This window comes from Lynx rufus, unplaced genomic scaffold (genome assembly GCF_022079265.1).
Source record: "Lynx rufus isolate CCGP_SWC_20201006 ecotype Redwood Valley unplaced genomic scaffold, mLynRuf1.p SCAF_6, whole genome shotgun sequence".
Classification (NCBI taxonomy): Eukaryota; Metazoa; Chordata; class Mammalia; order Carnivora; family Felidae; genus Lynx; species Lynx rufus.
In genome coordinates, this window is record NW_025814878.1 from 92,447,095 (window position 1) to 92,464,115 (window position 17,021).

General features: G+C 37.0%; 1 protein-coding gene across 5 annotated transcripts in view; it reads left to right on the forward strand.

Annotated features, from left to right (window-relative positions):
* The window catches only part of DST (dystonin), a 496,498-nt gene that overhangs the window by 450,651 nt on the left and 28,826 nt on the right, over positions 1 to 17,021 (forward strand). For all 5 annotated transcript variants that reach the window (XM_047102585.1, XM_047102584.1, XM_047102586.1 and 2 more), the window contains 9 exons: positions 415 to 516; positions 2,418 to 2,591; positions 2,925 to 3,080; positions 6,526 to 6,723; positions 7,071 to 7,199; positions 9,186 to 9,353; positions 10,188 to 10,343; positions 10,545 to 10,751; positions 14,290 to 14,409. In XM_047102585.1, coding sequence (XP_046958541.1) covers positions 415 to 516; positions 2,418 to 2,591; positions 2,925 to 3,080; positions 6,526 to 6,723; positions 7,071 to 7,199; positions 9,186 to 9,353; positions 10,188 to 10,343; positions 10,545 to 10,751; positions 14,290 to 14,409 — 1,410 coding nt within the window. The remainder of the gene's footprint in view (positions 1 to 414; positions 517 to 2,417; positions 2,592 to 2,924; positions 3,081 to 6,525; positions 6,724 to 7,070; positions 7,200 to 9,185; positions 9,354 to 10,187; positions 10,344 to 10,544; positions 10,752 to 14,289; positions 14,410 to 17,021) is intronic.

Sequence of the window (17,021 nt, forward strand, 5' to 3'; positions counted from 1 at the left end):
CTTCTTGCTTTATTGGAAAAAACAGATGGCTTTGAAATCTTTTTCTTTCAATATATTTACATAATCTTCCTCTTAGAATTCTCTATGCTTTCTTATGTCTATTTCATGTGATTGAATTTATAGAACTTTTTCAAATGCACTTTTTTGAAAGTTGTTAATATTCTAAGATTCCATTCAGAAAAGAATTTCCTTTGCAAAGTTGGTTGCAGAATTGAAGGTTCTATCTATTGCATATTTGGGACAACTTTTTCATCATATTGTTTCTTTTACTTATTTAGGTGAACCATCTTAATTTGTAAAATAAGCTCATTCCATAATATCTGTATAGATTTATGATTGTACTTTTCTGTAGCACTTGGGATGTTATAGCAATTTCAGATGTACTAATAACTCATGGGCTAATGTGTTTTTCAGGCAATATTTGACTGGGTAGATATTGCAGGTGGTAAATTAGCTTCAATGTCACCAATTGGAACAGATCTTGAAACTGTCAAGCAGCAGATTGAAGAGCTAAAGGTATGTGTGCGGTTCATTAATTTATCAGAGATTGTATTTTTATGTTCTTTATTCATGGGACTCTTGACACAAATTTATTTTACATAGCTAAAGTATTAACATTTTGATTGTGAAACTGGTTTAATATAGCATAATTACATAATAAGCAGCATATAAGTTCTCATTAAATGATACAAAATACTGGTTTTCTTCTTATTAAATCAATACCTATTCATTATAGGAAAGTCAGAAAATGATAACCAAAAAGGTGGCTTTTTAAAAGCTACCCAAAAATGTTACATACAACTTCTCTTAAGATTTGATCTATAGCCTTTCAGAAATCCTTATGCTGGGAGCACACTGAAGAGGGGAAGGGGATGGGAGGGTGTGGGTGTATACTTTATACACATGTAGCTCATAGTGTAAGGATTTTTATAACGTCATTATTCAATGGTGTATCATTGTCCTCGATACACATATAACATTTTTGTTTTTTTCAGTGGGTCAGAGTAATCCATTTAGTCTAACAGGCTGAAGAAACATCCTTGGTATAATAGTGTTTCCCAAAATGTTTGTTTTGTAAAAATGTTTATTGTTTTCTATCTGCTTTCCTCTGTAATTTTTACTTTCGTGGTTCTTGATCTCCAGCTGTGTAAGTGGCTGGACTGTTTCCTCTTTGAATTCCTCTGTGCTGATGATCATTTATCCAAGTGGGATCAACTGTTTCCTTCCTAATTTCAAGTCCCCATCCAAAGAGACATCATGCCATTTTCAATGAACTCTACTAGATGTTTATATACATTTATTATCTGGCTTTAAAATTATAACATTTTCATCTCTATGTGTGATATAGAATATTTCATTTAGAAATTATTACCGTTGCCATTATTAGATTGTGTTTTATTTTCTTTACCTTTATGTGGTCATGTAGTAAAGCACATGATATACTTTTTGTACATTTACATGTGTACTTTTTTTTTGATATTTGCATATATCTCAGTAGTTTTCATGCAGCAGGCTGCTTACGAGTGCTGTCTCTGAGATTCGGTTGTCTTGAGATTACATCCCAGTGCATTCACTTACTTAGCCAAAGGACCTCGGGACAGTTCTCTAACTGGTCTCACTTTTGTGTCCTTAGCTTGAATTGAGAATAAAATTATTTTCTTTATAAGTTTGTTAGAACAAAGAAAGTGTTCATGATACCTTAGTTATTATTTTTTAATTAGTATTTTCATGTTTGAAAAAAATTAAGGGACTATTTAGTCATTAATAACGTACTACTTAATGATTTACTATTACAGATAAAAAATAAATATTTTGTGAAGGACAGTTTCCTACTACAAGCAACCATTTGCTAACCTGTGTTGGTTGCCAAAGCCAAGATCATTAAATACATGTTAGTGAGCGCTGGGAGAAAAATAATGTTATTCTGAGTCAGCAGTAGGTTAGGCATAGGAATAACTGAATATCAACGAACACAGCATAGCTACAGAAAACATAAAATGTTCAGTGGATGCACTGTTTTTGAGCAGGAAATAAATGTTAATCTGGGTTTCTTAGAGATTTTTTTGGGGGGGGGTTCATATAGGTCAGTGTATCAAAGCTCATTTATTGAATATAATAGGCATTGGAATAAGGTTAACCTGGAAATATCTTAAATTTGTACTATAGAGAACAAAAGTGAGATGTCAAAATTATAAATAGAAATATCTTCCCAGCATTTATAAAACATTGAATAAAGAAAGTATATTTCTCTCATCTTTTTTTATTTGTAATTCTTTTGTGTTAGATTTTATTCCTCTTCATCTCCCTGGCCATAGTAAATATGAATTAGAATAAATATTGAATCCATAGAATTTTTATTGTTTAAAGTTTTGATTTAGAACACATTTTCCTTGTATATCTCCTTTTTTAAAAAATAGCAATTCAAATCAGAGGCCTACCAACAACAGATAGAAATGGAGAGACTAAATCATCAAGCAGAGCTTTTGCTGAAGAAAGTAACAGAAGAGAGCGACAAACACACTGTTCAAGACCCATTGATGGAGCTGAAATTGATATGGGATAGTCTGGATGAAAGAATTATCAACAGACAGGTAAACACCAAGACTTTTGTTAGGAAGTAAGAGAAGTTCAGGTAAAATCATTATTAAAAAATAAAATAGGTGATTAAGCACATAAACTTTTGAAGCCCCTGCATAAATTCTTATTTTATTAGAACTCTTCCTGCTTCTCGACATGCCATTTTTAACCACAAGGAATGTCAAACGTAGAATGTAGGGTATAATTGGGCTTCATTGGATATGCTTACAGAATTACACAGTGTGCAACAATTGATTTTTCTTTTTTGCTCTTGTTATTTTTATAAATGTATGTCATTCATGATATCGAATTCATATGGATTTTCTTCCTCTCCACTGTTTCTGTAGCATAAGCTAGAAGGTGCTCTGTTAGCACTGGGCCAGTTCCAGCATGCCCTGGATGAGCTGCTTGCCTGGCTGACACACACTGAGGGCCTGCTGAGTGAACAGAAGCCTGTGGGAGGAGACCCTAAGGCCATTGAAATTGAACTCGCCAAGCACCATGTATGTAGCTGTGATTGCGTGTTGTGTTTCTTCTCTATGCGTTTCTAATGTCATCAGAGTTTTGTTTTGGTATGTTTCCTCTTTATGTATTTTTCAAGTTGAATGGTGATAGCTCAGGTTCATATTTGACATTTGTAACTGAAGGCTAAACTCCTTAAAACCCACCTTTTAAAAGATTATAAACAATTTTTTTTCCTCATTGTTCAGGGCAGTTATCCAAAACGGCAAGGGTGGGAAACTTCTGGCTAAATTTCCAGGCTGCGTGGCATATATTGGTTTAAATCCCTGATTATCCCTGTCACTGGATTGACATAGCCTAGTTTTTAAAAGTGGTTGGGGATACCCTAAAAAAGTCATAGGCTCAAAATGTTCCGCTGCAGGCTGTGTGTATGTTTTTCCTCTGGTCGCCCTTAGCGCCATTTGTGTGTCACCTGCTGCGTGTTTGGCATGTCTAACATCTTTCTGCTTGCCTGTGCATCTCTCACTCTGTGGAGGTTTGTTCTTTAGTCTCCGTGTCTCCCTGACTTCTCATTGGCTTTCTGTGTCTTAGTCCTTTTCTTTCTGAATTAGTTTTAAACAATATTTATTATGTTTAAAAAGGTTTTTATATATCCTGAACATGATGGATAGCTTTAAATTAAAAATTAAATTAAATTAAAAATTTTAATTATATCTTGAGGTACATACACAACAACTTTATGTTGTCATCTTTGTGATACTTGATTGACAATTCTTTTTTTTTTTAAGTTTTTTTTTTTTAATATTTTAGACTATTTTTGAGAGAGAGCCAGAGAGAGAGCAGGGGAGGGGCAGAGAGAGAAGGAGAGAGAGAATCCTAAGTAGGCTCCACACTGTCAGTGCAGAGGCCGATGCGGGGCTCCAACCCACAGACAGTGAGATCGTGATCTGAGCTGAAATCAAGAGTCAGATGCTCAACTGACTCAGCCACCCAGATGCCCATTGTTGTCATCTTTGTGGCCCTTGGTTGACAATTCTTAATAGAAAATACCCTATCTCTGTACAACCTGGAGAGTTTAGGGAGGAGGAAAGCATGGAGCTCAACATAGTGGGCCCCAAACTGATAGCCGGAGGCATCTTCAAGGCTTAGATGATATCCAGCCTAGGTAGGTCATCAGAGCAGAACTTGTGGGGGGTTGAGAGCAGAATTCTAGTTTATTACGATAAAGTTCATTTGACTAGAAACATAAATCCTGAAACCCAGTTGTTAGAATCTTTGTGCAAATGACCAAAGCCATTGACTTGGCCAGGAGAAGTGAGATAAATGATTTTTTTTTTTCAGATGAAAAGAAAATTCCCTCTTAAGTCAATAGGCTTAATGAATAAAAGGTGATGCTTGGTCGAGTTTATCCTGACAGTCCAGTCTTTCTTAGAACTTGAGCATTCACATTAATAAGGCATCTTACCTAAGGTTATGTTGTAAATTCTGACCTTAAATAAGTTTTCCTTGATTATCAAAGAGAAAATGTTTAATAATTTTTATCATTTTAAAATGAAAGGTGAGTTTTTGGCACTTTACTATTATGATAAAGAGTTTTTTAGTATTCTTGCTGTAGTTTTCCTTCTTTCATACTTTTCCCCACAGTAACCGTACCCTAATTTAAATTTCTTTCCCTCTCTTACCTGGTTCTGTCTTATTTATGATCATTGCCCAGCCATATCCAACTGCCCAGCAGTTAGGACCTATTTTGTATCAATATTTTTATTATTTAATGTCTATTTTATACCTTTCTAAGAATAGTAATGACTGGTCAGACTGACTCTGCATAAAAAAAAATATGTTCATTCCAACTTAGCAGTTGTCCTTAAATGCAACATACATCAGTGACAGGAATTTTTGTGGAGTCCAGTAGAGGTGGGACAGTGAGACACCACGATCCAGTTATTTTGGCCGGGCATGAGGTAGGGATCTTTTATTTCTGTTTATCTACCTTTGAGCAGTTAGAGATATGTCCTCCCTTCTTCTTCCATTTTTCAAAGGTCACAAGTTAAAGGGCTTAAAATCACTAGCACAGTTGCTGGAGGAAGGGAGGGAATGTTTCCTCAGTTGATTTTATAGCCTTTAACTTCCTTAACAGGTGCCTCAGAGAATGAGTGCATATCGTCAGAAAAACAGTTATCACAGATGATTAGTGCTCTTCACTAAAAATCCCCCTGTTCTGGATTTCCCTCCAGATGTGGGATGCCTTATGTAGGATGATACATGATGTTTCTTTTCTCTCCTGTTGTTAACCCTGAGTCAGTGAATCTAGGGAAAGATTACCATTGGCCCTTACTAACATGAGAGGAAGGTTTCTTCTGGTTTCCAAAAACGTAACTGCGGTTTTCTTGAAACTATTCCTAACCTCTATTTGTTCTTTTTTTTAAATTTTTTCTAATGTTTATTTATTTTTGAGAGAGAGAGAGAGAGACAGACAGAGTGTGAGCTGGGGAAAAGGCAGAGAGAGGGAGACGCAGAATCCAAAGCAGGCTCTAGGCTCTGAGCTGCCAGCACAAAGCCCGAAGAGGGTCTCGAACCCGTAAGCTGCGAAATCATGACCTGAGCTGAAGTCGGATGCTTAACTGACTGAGCCACCCCAAATAGGTGCCCCAGCTCTGTTTGTTCTTTAAAGTGCAATTCTTTTCAGTGTAATTTCAGGGTTTTTTTAGCCTTGTGGTTGCTTTTTGCACTTAACATTCTTGTCCCATGTTAGCACATTTAAGCATTATTGGTCTATTCTGATATTTTCACTGTACATAAGGAAGGTGTTATTTATTGTAATCTGTAGTGAACACTTCAAATGTGCATTTTCTCGTAAAGGAACAGCTACACTTTTGATTGCTGGGCTTGAGTATTCCTGATGTCCAGTGAAATCTCTTTTCCTCTACTGTCAGGGCATCATAAGATTCCTGTCTACTTAGCAGTTAATTGTAGCATCTTTCCAATGAGAGAAGCTTGAAGAATAGTCTGTGGTATTTTTTTTGTTCCTCTTAGAGTGTTAATTGTAAAGCATGGCATTATCTAAGAATGTAATAATTTTGTATTTGAAAATGGATTTATAGAAATCAAAATATTTTTCAAGTTATTTACTTAAGACATGAAAATTAAGTTCAATCAAAATGATTTTGAATCAAATGAAAACTTTCATAACCTTTTAATTATAATCTCTAGATACTTAATGTCCTTAATATAAGGTTATTCTAATGGGAAGAACTAGCAAAATGTTCTTTGATAATCATTTCAAGGTAGACTAAAGGTATATCCAGGAAAGCTGCAAAGTTAAGGGAAAAGAAGTCCACCATTTGAACACTTTTTTAGTATTAAGACTTTCTGTAGACGATGGTTTTGTTTCCAAATGTTCTATCTTCAGCAAATAAAACAGTTGCATTAAAAGCACTATTAACATGTTATGAGCTAGCAAACATAGTGTTCGCTTCGTATTTTCAGGTGCTTCAAAATGATGTACTAGCCCATCAGTCCACAGTGGAAGCCGTTAACAAAGCAGGAAATGATCTAATTGCATCAAGTGCAGGAGAAGAAGCAAGCAACCTTCAGAACAAGCTAGAGATTCTAAATCAACGATGGCAAAATGTTTTGGAAAAAACAGAACAAAGGAAGCAGCAGCTGGATGGTGCCTTGCGCCAGGTGAATAAGAGTAGATTCTCAGCCTTTCATGGCCTTCCAGACCAAAATAGTATGGAATTCTTTCGTTGGTTTGCAGACCCTGTTTAATTTGTGTACCGTAGGAGAGGAGTAAAAATAAGTGGGATAAAGAACACAGCAGATGAGAAGGCAGCCCTCTGGCTCTTAGTGTAATAGTCTTATCCGCCAGAGCTCTCACCATGAAAAAAGGCAAGGCAAATCCACTTGCACCTGCCTGTTGTTAAGAACGCAGAGAGAGGCTTAGCAGGCCGGGCTCCTTCAGACATTGTTTTCTCCTTAAAAGTGACAATGTGTTTATGGCCCAGACTTAAAATTCTGTATCACTCCAGGCCAAAGGGTTCCATGGTGAGATTGAGGATTTGCAGCAGTGGCTGACGGACACGGAGCGTCATCTGTTAGCCTCCAAACCTCTGGGGGGGTTACCGGAAACAGCCAGGGAGCAGCTTAATGCCCACCTGGTAAGTATATTATTTCCTACAGCTCTAGCCTCAGAATAAGAAAGACACTGACCATTTTGTGTGGGTCCTGGTGACCAATAAATTGTGGGAGAAAGTTTAAAGGATATACAGTTTTACAGCAGAAATCTTTATGTGTAAGTGCTAGAAACACCATTTATTGATTAAATTTTTCAAGTCAGAACTTATTCTTTATTTCAGAGATGAGTGTGCCAGAAGTATCTAGAAGTCTAGGTATTTTTTAGAAGCTAATTTGCCCCATAAAATGATGAACTTGTATGGATAGTAATAAAACGTTGTGTAAATTATAAACTGTTGTACCTTCAGTGAAAAGAAAAATCCCGAAAGCCGTCAGAATTGACTTAAAAATTATTGCTATAAGCATGATACTCCCGTCTAGTTTCATGGAAGGCTGGAAAATATATTCTTGTTCTGTTCAACAGTGACTTATTTGTTTTACTTTCTTAAGTTTATTTATTTTGAGTGAGTGAGACAGAGAGAGAGAGAGAGAGAGAGTGTGTGTGTGTGTGTGTGTGTGTGAGAGAGAGAGAGAGAGAGAGAGAGAGAGAGAATGGGGGAGGGGCAGAGAGAGAGGGAGACAGAATCTCAAGCTGGCTTTGCACCCTCAGTGCAGAGCCTCACAGTGGGGCTCAAACTTGGAGACTTTGAGATCATGACCTGAGCTGAAAACAGGAGTCAGAGGCTTAACCGACTGAACCACCCAGGCACCCCTGTTTGTTTGTTTTAATGGTGATAGGGCTGTATCTTCAACTTCACACCTATACGAGCTGTGAACAAGGGGAGGCTTCTGTTTAGTTCATTGTCCAGTGGGAACATTGTGCCTATGGGCTGTTCCCACCCAGATTCTGTGGCACTGTCCACTCTTAAAAGAGGAAAAAATAATGAAACTTGAGACTCTGGCTTTCTTTCACAGAAATGGAGACTGACAAATTGAATTTAGACTTTGATTTATTGGCATTTCCTATTCATTTACATTATAATTCAGGTTTAGAAGTTTTAAGATAAAACAGTCTGTTTCATATTTTGAAAACTAATCCTCTTTTATACTTGTGAATTTGCATCAGAAAGTTTTTTTTAATATTCAAATGCTGACAATTAGTATCTTGAGAAATAAGAGTAGATATTGGGGATTGGGCAAAAGAAATGGGCCATTATACATCCAAGCCTGTATTCTTTATCAGATGTATAACGTTGTTGTGAGAGCTTATTGAAACCACACTTGGTTGTAAATAATTTTGAATTTGGGGATTTGGATAGGAAGTAACCATCATACAGGTGTTGTGGAGAACTGGTCTTAAGTTTTTACATGAATGTAACTCTTGTTTTGATATTAAATTCTGAATTTGTTTTCATAATTTTTTTGTATTCTCTGTAGAAGAAACACATTGCATTCCAGTTGAAAGCTTTAAAGATGTTATAAATGAGAGTAATATTCATAGTATCCCGAATTTGTCTTTTGTGATTCCAAAGTCCGAACAATCAACTTAAAATATCTTACTGTATTGAGCCTTCACTTTCTATTCGTTGTGTGCCTTCTGAGCACAGAAATAAACTATCCCAAAAATTATTATAGCCACTGTCATAGTCTGAGGTGAGACTTAGAAAGCCCATGTTACAGAGAAGGAAAACAAGGCTCAGAGAAGCTAATCACTTGCTCGGGGTCACCGAGCTGATTGGTTACTGCACAGTGAAACCTTTCTTGATAACATAAAAGTTACTTACCAACTTTACCATGCTGGACTGAATTGATAATGATAGCACCATTTCTGAGATTTCTGGCAGACGGATATGTCTACAGGCTTAGGTGTTGTTTTAATATAGTGAAATATTTGAATGTGTCACAGTTATTCTGTATGTTAGATAAAGGTGACTATATGATGAGGGGCTTGGGATTGATGACCTGGGAAAAGAACTCTTAGATTTTATTCTCTTAAAAATGATTTAACTTGGGGGGATATCTCAATGTAGGAAATCTGTGCTGCCTTTGATGTTAAAGAAGAAACATACAAAAGTCTGATGCAGAAAGGCCAGCAGATGCTTGCAAGATGCCCCAAATCTGCAGAGACAATTGACCAAGACATAAATAACTTGAAAGAAAAATGGGAATCGGTGGAAACCAAACTCAATGAAAGGAAAGTATGTGCTTTAATTAATGTAATAGAATGAATGTTTTATTTCATGAGATTTACTTAATCTCTGAGTAGAATTAGCAGTGGAACTTTTAATGACCCCATGTTTAAATTTTCTTTGTATACATTTGGAGGTATCATGGGGTCAATTGAAAATAGTATTCTCTTTCACACAGGAGGATAGAGTTAAAGCAGTCTGTTCCAACACAGATCATAGATCAAGTGTTTCTAGGTGTATTTTTAAATTTGTGAACCACTCGAATTCTGGATTGTTAAATAATTCTAATCACACTTACTTATGTATATAGTGGGAAAGGAAAGAGGGAGGTCAAGAGAGTGAGATGATTGTGTATATAATAAGCACTTCCATGACAAAAGTCCATGAAAAGGGATTAAAAATATCACTGTTTAATGCTGCAAGAATAATGATAGGCGAGGAATACTAGATTGTATTCCCTCACTGACAGACCATAATGTATATATATTTCACATCATTTTGACCCCCCAGATTAATCATGTGAATGTCAAGTTTTCTTTTTATATAAAGATATAAAAACATCTGTTTAGTGATTGCATTCTGTGGTTCATTGACCTCAAATCACAATTTTAGTGTATATCAGATTATTTTTAGCTGCAGGGAGATCTTCTCACTATACTAAAAGGGATTTGGTTTGCCATTACTTTAGTGAAGGCCCATTACACTCATAAACTGTTTAGGTAATACAGAAATACAGATTAGGTATAAAGAAAGGGTGGATGGGAAGGAAATCTGCCAGAGAGTGGTTAAACTGGGGGGAAGACACTTAACTATCATCAAATACTAAATGATCTGCCTTTGCAGACTAAACTGGAAGAGGCCCTCAACTTGGCAATGGAGTTCCATAATTCCCTCCAAGACTTCATCAACTGGCTAACCCAGGCTGAACAGACCCTAAATGTAGCTTCTCGGCCAAGTCTTATCTTGGACACAGTCTTGTTTCAAATCGATGAACACAAGGTATGATGTAACTCAGATGGATAGTATTCTTGTTTCAGACCTTTTTAGACCACAGACTGTTTTCATGTCAGAAGTATGAATTTGGTAGTTTAGAAACTTTATTTTGTCCTTTAAAATGGTTTCAGCTTATGACACCAGAAGCACTTATAAAACAGAACAGTTTTTCATGTGTTTCTAATTCCACCCTTCTTTTTGGGAAAGGTCTTCGCCAATGAAGTAAATTCTCACCGTGAGCAGATAATAGAGCTGGACAAAACTGGGACCCACCTGAAGTATTTCAGTCAGAAACAAGACGTTGTCCTAATTAAGAATCTACTGATCAGTGTACAAAGTCGGTGGGAAAAAGTGGTTCAGCGGTTAGTAGAAAGAGGGAGATCTTTGGATGATGCAAGGAAAAGAGCCAAGCAGGTAAACCTTTCTAAACTAGTCAATAAATCAGTTCTAGGTATTGAAATATATATGATGACATTCAAGTACTTTTATCGTAGGCTGTATTGGTTGTAACAATCATGGCACAGGGCCAAGGTGTTTATATCCGAAAAGGGCCTAAGTTTCAATGATAACATCATGTTTTGCCCTAGCACCTTCTGGTCCTGGGGACTAATCTTGAAAAGACTGATTATAGCTTGGCTTCATAGACCCACTGTTACTAAGATCCAAAAAGAGGCTCAAGTTTTTTGTTACTGAGTTTGTTTTTTTCCTTTGTGCTTGCAATCTCCACTCTCATAGCTGGAGTAAGTCATCAGACTTTAGTATATTGCTACCTTGTGTTTAGTCCTAAGCCAGACTTTGTCCACAAACTCTGAGGGCTGAGAGGCAGACACCGGCCCTCCAGACAGCTTCCTGAAAGGGCTGATTCTGTGTCTAAGCTACTCGGTACTCCTCACCTTTCTGAATCTTTACGCTTGTTGACAAGCTCTCATTTCTTCTCTGGTATTTTGATACAGTTCCACCCTGCTTTTATTTTTTTATTTTTTATTTTTTTCAATATATGAAGTTTATTGTCAAATTGGTTTCCATACAACACCCAGTGCTCATCCCAAAAGGTGCCCTCCTCAATACCCATCACCCACCCTCCCCTCCCTCCCACCCCCCATCAACCCTCAGTTTGTTCTCAGTTTTTTTTTTTTTTTTAATTTTTTTTTTCAACGTTTGTTTATTTTTGGGACAGAGAGAGACAGAGCATGAACGGGGGAGGGGCAGAGAGAGAGGGAGACACAGAATCGGAAACAGGCTCCAGGCTCTGAGCCATCAGCCCAGAGCCCGACGCGGGGCTCAAACTCACGGACCGTGAGATCGTGACCTGGCTGAAGTCGGACACTTAACCGACTGCGCCACCCAGGCGCCCCTGTTCTCAGTTTTTAAGAGTCTCTTATGCTTTGGCTCTCTTCCACTCTAACCTCTTTTTTTTTTTTCTTCCCCTCCCCCATGGGTTTCTGTTAAGTTTCTCAGGATCCACATAAGAGTGAAACCATATGGTATCTGTCTTTCTCTGTATGGCTTATGTCACTTAGCATCACACTCTCCAGTTCCATCCACGTTGCTACAAAGGGCCATATTTCGTTCTTTCTCATTGCCATGTAGTACTCCATTGTGTATATAAACCACAATTTCTTTATCCATTCATCAGTTGATGGACATTTAGACTCTTTCCATAATTTGGCTATTGTTGAGAGTGCTGCTATAAACATTGGGGTACAAGTGCCCCTACAGTACTCCTGTATCCCTTGGGTAAATTCCTGGCAGTGCTATTGCTGTCCACCCTGCTTTTAAATGAATTGTTTGAACCTTTTAAGGCTTCTTTTTCCCTTTTTCTTTTCATCTAGAGAATCTCACGGGTCTCACAAGGAACTCCCCTAACTCTCTTCACCTACTATTAATATGCCATTCTTAGGCTAAACACAAAAAAGAAGTAGAATTATGTGTCTCTTTACTCTGGGAGAGAGATGTGCCCACCTTGTTTGGCAACTATCTTTGAATTTTACTAGAAACTCTGTGTAACGTTGAGGCTGAATTTTATAATGAGTCTTTTTGCCCCATTCAGTTCCATGTTTCTGTAATTGGTATTGGACTCCATTCTTCTGGGGATCCAGGCTCAGTTGGGTGATGTAAAAGATGTCTGGGAGTCAAATGTTTCTGTGATTAATGCTCTCAGCATACATTTGTTAAAAGCTTAGAAATGACAAATTGCATTGTTGTAGGATTACATGCCGTATTATTTCTTTTTTTCAGTGGGATGTATGATGTGTTCAATGTTATCAGTGAGACTGTGGAATAGAATCGGTCTCTTCTTGTTTTATGAGACAGTATTAATGATAAGCCTGACATTCTTCTCTGCACCGAGCAGTGTCCTCGGTAGTATGGGCATTTCTTGAGTTATGAACATCTAATTTATAGAAGTCTTTCTCCTTTCTCCATGTTGTCAATTTTATTTTCTCATTTGGCTTAATCTGTAAGAATTTTCTACTGCTTTTAGGTACAAAAGTATGGCATTTCTTGTATTTATGTGGCTTAAAAATAGTTTTTAAAGCAGGACCAGTCTTAGAACCTATGCGTTTGTATCATTAAACTTACCATCTGTTATAGCCTATATTAATTGTGGTAAGACCACCAAACACTGCGACTATTTCTTTATTTCTCACTATCCCACTTTCTTAGTTTGGGGCTTAGATGTTGATCATAGTTCTCTGACTTTGGTGGTTTATATACCTCTTCTGGCCTCTTTATTTTTGTATTTAAATTGATGGGAGTTGTGGGAAGGAGGGGTCAGGAGAGCAGGTTTGTGATGAGGTGATCTCAGCGGGCGCTGCCAGCTCTGTGATCCCGTGCTCTTATTGTGCTGATTGTTAAATGTCTTCTTGTTATTTCTTTATTAGTGTGCTTTGATATAAAGCAGATTTTATTTTGATTACTTCTGTTTTTGTTATGTATCCGTTCACTTAAGTTTATTATGAGAAATAATTTATAACCAATTTCACAATTTGGGATCCAAAAATAGTACCCGCTAGTTCTCTGTGATGAACAGAAAAGAGACTGTGGCTGAAGCCAAGTATACATAGCACCAGAATATTGCAAAATCATGGAGGCCAAAGAGAATTCTATTTTGTTAGAATTCAAGTGCTGTGGGTGCTCTTACATATAAAACCAGTAAGTGAGGCCCAGGCGTTAAGTTGAGGATTTTGGTAGTAGCAGTAAAGATACTGAAAGCCTTTTGTATTAAATAGGAATGTTATGGACTTCTATTGTTGTTATTCTTTTACTTTTTAAGGCGAGCTTATTAACTTTATCCTTTGTCTTTCCCTTTTTGTTCCTGTTCCTTAACATGGGAATTAAACACCTTAGAAGTAAACCTAGATCTGTCGGTGACAGCAGTGGGCAAATCAAATTCTCTTGAGAGTTTACGTTAATTGCTAAGCAGAAGGAAAGGGAGGGAAATTCTCCCTGGTGTTCCCTGTTTCTAGGCTCATTTCTATTTTTGTTAAAGTTTATATGTTTCAATGAGTTACAACAAAGTGACCGTGGGGGCCCGACCACAGAAGCCAAGAGTTAGTAAGACATGGCGAACCCAATAAAGCTACTACTTTCTTCTTTTTTAGGGGAAATTTGAATTAAGTATTTTAAACATTTTCATTAATACTAATTCCTATTTTATTTATTTTTTTAATGTTTATTATTTTTGAGAGAGAGAGAGAGAGAGACAGAGAGAGAGCAAGCAGGGAAGGGGCAGAGAGGGGGAGACACAGAATCTGAAGCAGACTCCAGGCTCTGAGCTGTCAGCACAGAGCCCGACGCAGGGCTTGAACTCACAGACTGCGAGATCATGACCTGAGCTGTAGTAGCTGCCCAACTGACTGAGCCACGCAGGCGCCCCTATTAATTTCTATTTTAAAAATATAGGGAGAATACCAGGAAATTCTCTGGATTGAGATGTGTATTTCTTTTACAGTTCCATGAAGCTTGGAGTAAACTTATGGAGTGGCTAGAGGAGTCAGAGAAGTCTTTGGATTCTGAACTGGAAATTGCCAATGATCCAGACAAGATAAAAACACAGCTTGCACAGCATAAGGTGGGTCTATAATTAGGAATAGCATATATGTCATTCTGTATCTCAAGATCACCTTTTAAATCCTTACTTGGTTGTGTATTTATTCATCACTAGAAAAAAAAAAAAAAAGGTGTCCTCTGTGGATCTCTGTTAAATTTAAAACCAGCTGCCCATCACATTGGTCAAGTAGCAATAGTATCTTTACTCTCTGCTGACCATCCCACCATCATTCTAGGATTACTGTTAACAAAAAATATACAAAATTAAAGCTGGCAGTGTTCTACAATCTAGAACTTAAAAGATTGAGAGGGGGTCAAGTGTTGGCGTCTCAATTTTTCACTTATCTGTCTTGTCTTGTAATTTCTTTCATAGACCAAATGCTATGCAGAAGATAATTTTATAGCAAAAAAGTAATATAAATTTTGCCATATAGATTCTTTCAAACAGTTATGTGGGGAAAATTGGTTGCTTCTGCACAAACTGGTGTTTTGTTATGTATATGTGGTATATGAAATTCTATCCTTACCCTCAAAGACATAGAGTCAGTGGCTTCCTTATGTAGACTAGAAGATGCAGAAACATATTATTTTATATGTTCTACCTTTTATATTCCTACTACATTGCATTCAAAGAACATCCCCCCCCCCCATCTTTCTCAACTCTTTTGAATTTGGGTCTGTCATTCTGGTTATAAAGTGATCATCAGCCTTCAGGGTGAGTGCAGTAGGTAAAAGGAGAGTGGTTCCTGCAAAAACTATAAAGTTTTAAGCATCTATCTATCTATCTATCTATCATCTATTATTGCTTGACACATGATAATTTTTTGAAAGCTGGAAAAAATGGGGTGATGTAAGGTTTATCATCATCAGAAAATTCTAGCCATCATATTCATACCGATTGATAGCTTCCATGCTGGTTGTTAAGTCACCTCGGGAGGTCACGATCCTAGGATGACAGAAAGAAGCTGTTCTTTGACTAGCTGAGGGCGTGTGAGTGGCTCATTCTGCTGGCACCCTCTACCTGTTTGCTGCCACCATGTTCAGTACTGAGAGCACAGTGAGGGGGAGCAGCACCTTCCTTCCTTCCCCTGATGGAGAAACGAGAGCCTCCTTCTCAAAATACACTGCCTGTTTGAACTTGAACATAGATGTCATGGAGTCTTAGGAAAGTATATTGTGTGTTTAAGTTGGAGAATCCTAGAAATAAGAACATGTGAGGAACCCTTCTAGATCCTCTCTTTTTCCTGGTGTGACTTGTTACCAAAGTCAGCATTTGTCTGAGATAAGGGTACAAGGCAAATGAAGCCAATTTTAAAATAAGTCTTTTCTTTCCTCTTTTGGCTATTTTTCTGTCTTTAAAGAGTGTTCATCTATCCTGTATTCAGCTGTAACATTGTTTTATGTATCTTCTTTTTTGAGGAAAATTTGTCAATGCCATGATTCTAAAACTAATATTCTATTTAGAATAACAAGAAAAAAAATAATAATTACAGGAAGCAAACTTTAGAAATAGTGTGGTATTGTAATAGTGTTTATTGCTAAAAAAAAAAATCCCAGGTGTAGTGGCCTCCTATTATAAGACCAAGTAAATATCTTAGTCATAATAAGACACCTAAAGTGTCTGGGTTTTAAAGGCAATAAAAATGCATTAGGTAATGATAACCAAGATTATTTTAGAAAATTATACATTTGCATAGCATTTTACTCTCTAAGGTGATTCTAATGTGCTACCAGGAGTTAGAATCACTGTGTTAGTGTTTCCATAATATGTTATGAGCTTGTAACATGCCCATTAAGTTGACCTTCCTTCCTTCCCATCTCTGAGATTGTATATGCAATAGCAGTGGTCTCATTCTTGCTATTACACACTTACAAACACACACAAAATGTAAGATGATAATGAGAGAGGCCTGCAAAGACGGTATCCCTACTTTAGAAAAGCTTTTAATTGAGTTGTGTAGACAGATTATATAATCCATCTCTCCCACACATAGAAATTTTCATACACAAACATGCAGATTAACAATATAAAAAATAGGAAAGTATAGATGTCACATTAGCAGTATAGCTATTTGATACTGGAAAAGTAATCTGTAGATCTTGAGAGACGTTCGTAGGGCATCATAGTGGTGGGGAGGAGGGGTATAGGCTTGCCAAGGGGTGTGAATTGAAGGGGCAGTAGGTCAGAACATAGGAATCTTGAGATGTGGTTCTTATTTGCCCCTCACCCTGGCTCACAGATGAAATTATACGTATCATCATTGTAAACATCCAAAATGTGTGACAGCAGATCTAGTTGACCAAAACAAAACAAAACGAAACGAAAAAACCAAAAACCCACAAACAAAAAACAAAACCTGTAGTAAATTTACACATTATGAGTCACTCTGTGTCCACATAGACCTTTATTTAGTTACTCATTGAGTGTTAACTACTTTTTCCTCTCCAAAATCTTGGGTTTCTCAATAGCAGATTAGCAATTCCATTTTATTATAACTAGTATACTATTTGTGGTTTATAGCTATGAAAGATTCAAGATTTGTTGTGCTTTGAAATCACTTACTTCATAATAGTAGGCTTCTGGGAAAAATAAGTTCTTCAGTTTGAAAATATAAGGATTCTTTTCCACCCTGG